The sequence below is a fragment of the Pinus tabuliformis genome, chromosome 3_2, assembly GCF_031772625.1.
Source record: "Pinus tabuliformis cultivar Carrire ecotype Pingquan chromosome 3_2, CPIR1, whole genome shotgun sequence".
NCBI classification, from domain to species: Eukaryota; Viridiplantae; Streptophyta; class Pinopsida; order Pinales; family Pinaceae; genus Pinus; species Pinus tabuliformis.
In genome coordinates this window covers 290,244,733-290,251,842 of record NC_142302.1, presented here as the reverse complement: position 1 = coordinate 290,251,842, position 7,110 = coordinate 290,244,733, and the positions used below count along the sequence as shown (strand labels likewise).

General features: G+C 40.1%; 1 protein-coding gene across 1 annotated transcript in view; it reads right to left on the bottom strand.

Moving 5' to 3' along the window:
* Positions 1–340: 340 nt before the first annotated feature.
* Positions 341–7,110, bottom strand: part of LOC149180747 (protein ALUMINUM SENSITIVE 3-like) — a 47,808-nt gene continuing 41,038 nt past the window's right edge. The window contains exons 2-3 of the mRNA XM_089418217.1: positions 863–1,108; positions 341–766 (exon numbers count right to left, since the gene is read on the bottom strand). Of these exons, the coding sequence (XP_089274343.1) occupies positions 452–766; positions 863–1,108 (561 nt within the window). The 3' untranslated portion in view covers positions 341–451. The remainder of the gene's footprint in view (positions 767–862; positions 1,109–7,110) is intronic.

Genomic DNA, 7,110 nt, shown 5'->3' with positions numbered 1-7,110 from the left:
ATATATATATATAATATTTAAAGTTATTGATTTATTTTAATAAATTAAAATAATATTTTAGATAAATTAAATTTATACAATTATATTAATTATAGTAATAATTATTATAATAAAATTAAGTTAAGGATTTTTTTTTTATTGATATAGATGCAAAGTTTGATACAGTAATAATTATAGTTAAATTAGGTTAAGGATTTTTTTTTATTGATATAGATGCAAAGTTTGATATTTGATATGCTATTTTCAAAATCAAAATAACTAATTATAATTAAGTGGACCGCAATTTGATTTGTGTTGGGTAATTATTAGAGGTATCTTAACAATGGGAACATCAAATAAATTGGATTCAATTTGAAAAAATTTATAAACATTAAATTTTGTGAGAATATGATAAATTATTTCATAGCCAACCAGGTAGAAGGAAAAAGTGTTTCTAAATTTCTAATGAATATTAATTGGCCATGAGAACCTCTGTTTTAAGTTGGTATGTGTTGGTGAAAAAGACCTGCCAACCAAGGTAAGTTGACATGATACTACTGAAGGTGGAAGCACCCATTACCATATTCATCACAACAAGTTGGAGTTGAATTGCTTCGAGAGGAGAAGAACCACCCATGATAAGGCCAGTCATTGCCCCTGGTAGTGAAATAAGCCCAACAGTCTTTGCATTATCGAGAGCAGGTGAAAGGGCCAATTTTATAGCCCTTCTAACATGTTGCAATATAGCTTGCCTTGGAGATGCCCCCAGTGCTAGAGCTGTCTCTACCTACATATACCCAATGGACATTCATTAATTTTTGTAAAGTAATTTGAGAGGCAGAATAAATAAATAAAGCAAGTTTCAATGAATGAATAGACCAACCAAGATCTGTTGATTTTTTAAATCCTCTCGGAGGCGCCTCATGGTGACTCCGGTGACAGTCATTGCATTTCCAACCATCATTCCTGCTATTGGAATGATATATCTGGGTGTTAATGGAAACACATTGAATACAAGAAGCAAGCATAGTGTAAAGGATGTTCCCGACATAATGGATGCCCCTGCAACATATGAACTATATGGTACATTCTTTGCTCGCTTGCCTGCGGTATAGGCAGCTACACTTACCTACATAAAAAAGAATGGCAAAAAAAGTTATTCGTAAATGAAAATTCATGCTTTTTTCAACTCTTCTGAATATTAATAATTAATTATTAAATAATAAAATATATCATAATGGATATAAAATCTATAAACATATTATAGCTATAATTTGAAGACGAGCTTGACCTAATCTTGTGATGATCATATAATAAACTAATTCAACTTTGACTGAATAAGGTGTTGAATATCATACAAGTAACACCATAGATTCCATAATAAATAACAAAATATCAACACTATACATTGAATAATATATTGTGTTTTTCGGGGTGAAATTTGAAAAATAAAAAATAAACTGGTTTATTTGCTATTATATTTTAGTTATGTAAATTAATTAATAAAAGAAATGATATTGTTATTCAGAATGGGATAATATAAATTTTAGTGAGTTTGATATTTTTATTGTTTAAAATGCATTTTTAAATGTATAAATAGATTAAATACCTTAAAAATCTCTCAAACATTTGATATTTTCAAATTAAATAACTTATATTTTCTAAAAATAATTTTTAGAAATCAACATTACACAAAATGAATGCATCTAGTGCAAGCAATCAAATAAAATTGCAAATCAAAATCTACCCTAAGGTCAATGCATAATATGATTAGGAAAAAATAACTACACTAAAATCAATGCATATATTTTACTGAAAAATGAAAATGTTCATGACTTTCCAAATCCAACTTCTTTTACCTTCTGTAAAAGTCGTACTTGTGCTTCTTTTATGGTTAATATATATATATATATATATATATATATATATATATATATCCCTCCATCTTTTTCTCCTAGTCTCTTCCCCTTATCTCCCTCTCTCTCCTTCTCTCTCTCTTCCTTCCTCTCTCTCCCACCTCCCTCTATCTCTCCCCCATCACTCTCTCTCTCTCTCTCTCTCTCTCCCTTCCTCTCTCTCCCACCTCCCTCTGTCTATCCCCCATCACTCACTCTCTCTCTCTCTCTCTCTCTCTCTTACCTCCAAATCTGTCACTATCTTCCTCCCTCTCTCCCTATCCCCCTCTCCCTCTCTCCCCCCTCCATCTATGTGTGTCCCTCTCTCTCTCCACTCCTCTCTCTTCCCTCCTTACCTCTTCTCTCCCTCACTCTCTTTCCATATCTCCCTTGTTACTCTCTCTCTCTCTCGCCACCTCTATCTCTTTATGTCTTTGTTCTTCCCTCCCTCTCTACCCCCCTCCAACTCCATCTCTTTCCCCCTCTCGCTCTCTCCTTGTCTCTCTACCCCCTGTTGTGGGGAAAAATGCCTATGCAGGACGATCCTATCCACCTAAGGTGTGACAGTGCCTTAGCAACAAACAAGGACAGCTATTCTAGTTTCTTCCTTTATGAAATGTGAAAGAAGAGAGATCAATAGACTTACCGATGTCTTCCGTTTGTCCCTCGATCCGGTCTCTCTTCTCTTTGGGTGTTCACAGCTACTTGTCTTCTTGCTAACCCAGCTTCAACAGATTCCTGCAAGATCACAAGAGAACAGCTACTTGCGACAAGAGAAGAACACTACTCAAAGACAGATATTCACATTCATAACTAGTTCAGGATTAGAAATGAACTAAATACAATAATGCAATCACACATCAAAGATACATCATTATATAGGAGAAACCAAGATAACTTTATTGATGAATAACAAAGGTTCAGGAAGAGATACAACCCATAGAGGTCCAATCCAGCATCTCCTTCCCAGCAAATGGAATTCCTATCTTCACCTCCCTTCAAAGCATTAAGCACCCAATGATCTCAGTCTCAAACCAGCAGCAATTCTTTGCAATAACAAAATTCCAGCCTCTAGATCTCATGGAGGAGAGATCCATATATAGATGTTTGGAGAGAGGATGAGTCAGCTTGAGATCTGACTAGTGTCCTCTCCCTCTGTCAGTTCTTGATTCCACTTGGAGGTTCTTGCTTCCACTTGGAGATTTGGAACCTCTTACTCATCATAGTCGAATTCCCTGAGGCAAGTGTCATTTTGGAAGCTTCCTGGGTTTTGACACCTTGAGAAATGAGCTTGCCACATGTCCACTCTCGCTCAGCGCAGGTAGCCAGTGTTGGCTTTGACATTCAGCGCAGGTAGCCAGTGTTGGCTTTGACATTCAGCGCAGACAGCCAGTGGAGCCATTGACATGATCCTGAATTGACTTGTTTTTGAGCAGTTTCTGGTGGAGAACTTCTGTGAATTGCTGTGGTTTGTTAGCCTTGTTCCTCTAGGGGTAGGAACAACATGTTTAGGGACTTTGGATCCCTTAGATTATGGACATTTCATGCTCAATGTTGTAAGGCACAAAAATGTCTATAACAGTTGCCCCCTAAAGTATGAGGCCGTTTATCGGGTGAAATGCTTTATCCAGGAGGGTCCGAAGTTCATCCAATGCTGGGAGGAGACCTGTAATAAGATACAATACAATACATTATTTTTCATACTGCTTTCATGATCTAGCTGAGGCGGGCATTCCCATGCTCAGCTTTATAAATTCATTTTTCTGTACATAGAACAGACAATCGTCTGATGGTAGACTGATAATTTTTTATGAAATTATCATCCTTTGGATAGGATGATTATCTGTTGCAATGATGTACATGTCAATGTCTTTATCTTTCCTGAATATATATCGCAGCCCAGATGGATGAAACTAGATCTGGGTCTTCAAACTCGTTCGATCTTCACTCTAAGTACAAGTCGATCCATGTGAGAAATGTTCTGAAGTCGAACATGGAAAGACATCGCTTGATTACCGGTTAATGAGGTAAACCGTTAACAAGCGCGAGAGGAATCACCGATAATGATAATGACCCTCAAGGTACTGCAGTACAATTCACGTGGTGTGAATAAAGGACTTGGCGTCGAACACCACGCAAAATCTTCTGGTCGAAGGTCATTGATGTATACCTATCGCCGGAAGTGAGAAACTTGCCATTGAGGCATGCAAGCTTCAAAGTACTGAAGGGGTTGTTCCTAGATCAACTTCTTGGATAATGAGCTGATGTCGACAAGAAGTGATCCGTCAAAGGAGGGCCTTAATGAATCCCACATCAATGACACGGAACGGAGCTAATGATTTTGATGGAGGTGAAAACGATCTGTGACATATGATTCAGGGTGGCGGTCATGAAAGGATGAAGGATAATGTATGGCAGTGGATGGGACACGGTTGACTTCTCTGAATGACTTCTCTTGAACATATGGCAACACTGATGCGATGGATCGGTAGCATTACCCCAAATATGGATGGTATGGCGAGACCATGGTGATGTGACCGGTGAATGAAACAACCCAACCCGATTGTGGTACGGAGGAAAAGTGTCATGTTCAAGAGCGACTTGCTACCATCAAAGTTTTCTTTTAGTTTCTCCCAATTTTTCCCCAGTCATTGCTGACCAGTACCTCTTTATTTTTGTCAAGCTTGAGGAGGATAACATATGCTTGTTCTATAACCTGCCCTTCGGGCAAGCCCATCGCTATGTTTTAACGAGCCTAGCGATAGGGAAACTCGTTCTCGTCTAAAGACAAGTTTGTCGCTATTTCTATTTAATGATTTTAACGAGTCTAACGACAAAGATAACTCGGTCCTTTTCATTTTTAGAGAGTCTGAAAAGGTACATAAAGTTAACTCCAAAAGTCCTTTTTCGTCATCTAATCCCTTAAGTCCGAAAAAGTATAAAACAATACAGAAGGGATGAGTTTTTGATAGTTTTAACAAGCCGAATAAAACAAGAGCTCGATCTTTTTGTGCAATAATCCCTCAGGTCCAAAAAGATTAAAATCTAGAGGAGGGATAGCACTTCCGGTCGCTTTAACGAGCTGGAAGGCCAAAACTCGGCAATCTTTTCATATTTTACGAGTCAGTTGAAAAGAGCTCAAAGAAGACTCGTCTTTTGAGGAACGAGTGATAAACAGGGTTAGCAGCTGATTCCAGGTACAGGTTGGAATTTTCCAATCACGGCAGTGTCACAAGGATGGCTAGGTGAAATCACTCTTCGCAGCTGGTCCTCAAAATGGGTAAACAATCAAATGGAGGTGAACGATCGGCCAAATGAAAAGTGGAGGTGACGGTGCAAACACGACCAAGGCTTTAATGGCTAATGATGTTACATTCACAGTGGTTATTTATCGGGTAGTTCATTTTTTAACGAGCTTAAACGCGGGAAAACATTTGCTCGATCTTATGTTTATTTTTTAACGAGCATGAACTATGCGCTAAAACTGCTCGGATCTTGCGTTTATTTTTTAACGAGCATGAACTGTGTGCTAAAACTGCTCGTATATCCCAGTCATATGATAAGAGTGTCTCATTGAAGATGCTATTTTTTAGGGAGCTTAGATCTTACGTAAGCTTTGCTCCGGATCCTTTCGTTATGCAAGTTCGGAAATGACTAATCCTACGAGTTTAAAGGGTTAGACCTACAGGTTTAAAGGGAGGACCTAAAAATTTAAAAAATAAATAGCCGCCCCTTGCTTGCACTCCAAAAGGTTTGCATGCCCCCAGGCATAAAGTACGATTTCAAGGTTACCTCTACTTCTTTTCCGTCAAAACATTTGTTTTAACGAGAGAGGCTTACCTCTTTCAGGTTACCCAAAGATTGTCTCGTTCGCGGCTACGAATAAAACACTTCTTCGGCGATGTCTACCGAAATAAACAAAGGTGAGTGACGACGCCCGCCAACTCACATAACTTTGACAAAAGAATCTTATTCTAGAACAACCCCTCTTCCAATCACGGACGGGGTACGGACTAGTCATATTCTCCCGCGGAAACCTACCCTATACCCAAAGTTTTCCTGCCGAAGCAGACCAGGACGCATGCCCCCTGGGTTCCAGTCATATCCTCCTGGATTACTCGCGCTCATCAGGAGGACGGACCGTGGGTTGAGACACCTCTTGCGTGAAGAGACCATTTAGGGATGGTACATGACTATTTGCGATGCGTGATCCGGGAAATGAAAGCTGGTCCACGAGCTTGACCACTCTTCCTTCGTGCGGAAAACACATTACTCTAAAGAGTGAGGAGACGACGGCTCCCATGCAATATATATAGTCTCGTCCAAGGAGTAGGTTATAATCCAAGGGTCCTTGAACGACCATCACATTCATTTGAACGGTCTTCCCTTTCAATGTTATGGGCACATTGGGGAGGATCCCTAAAGGTCGACTAGTTCCTTTATCAAAGCCTGATAGATTTCTCATTTCAGGAAAAAGCGCTGGCGAACCAAGCGCTTTCCAAGCAATAGAGGAAAGGATACTCACAGATGCCCCCTCATCAATGATAGTGCCAGCCATTACCATTCTGTATATTTGAACGATAATTCTGAATGGTATACTGGCTGGCAATCGGGGTCTGCCTAGTTGGTTCCAATCGAAGGACACAACCAGGTTGCTTGGTGGTGGGACCGAATACACGGCCGGGTATGACCCTGACGAAGTTCCTTCCTGCGATAAAGGAATGGGCACATTGCCCCCATGCTCGTCGGAGTCTGTGTTGATGAAAAGAATCTGGATGGTGTCATCCTTATTCTCTTCTGTGATGGTATCATTCGAGGATAGAGCCTCTGAAGGCAAAACCGGGTCAACTGCCGCCTCAACCTTTTGACTTTTGTCAGGTATGGATTCAGACGGTTCATCCTCAATGATAGGTGCTTCGGCTGACCACCTGAGCGGCCAGCCGGGTTCTCAACTAGTGAAGGACTTGGCAGGAGTTTTTGATATCCAGGAGGAAGTTGCGCTCGTAAAATCGGGCGATCTTCCAGAACTCTTTTAGCCTCGTCTAAGAAGGGACAACGGTGGATGGCATGGTCGCCTTTACACAGTTTGTAGGGAAATCTAGCTTTCCCTCTCTGTCCTGGGGCTTCACTTTCACTAGTTGACGGTGTGCTATCAACATGGCTATCAGAGGTTGACGCAACCGAATTGTGCAAGCGGGGAGACCAGTCCCTTAGTATCCGAGGGATGCAGGGACAA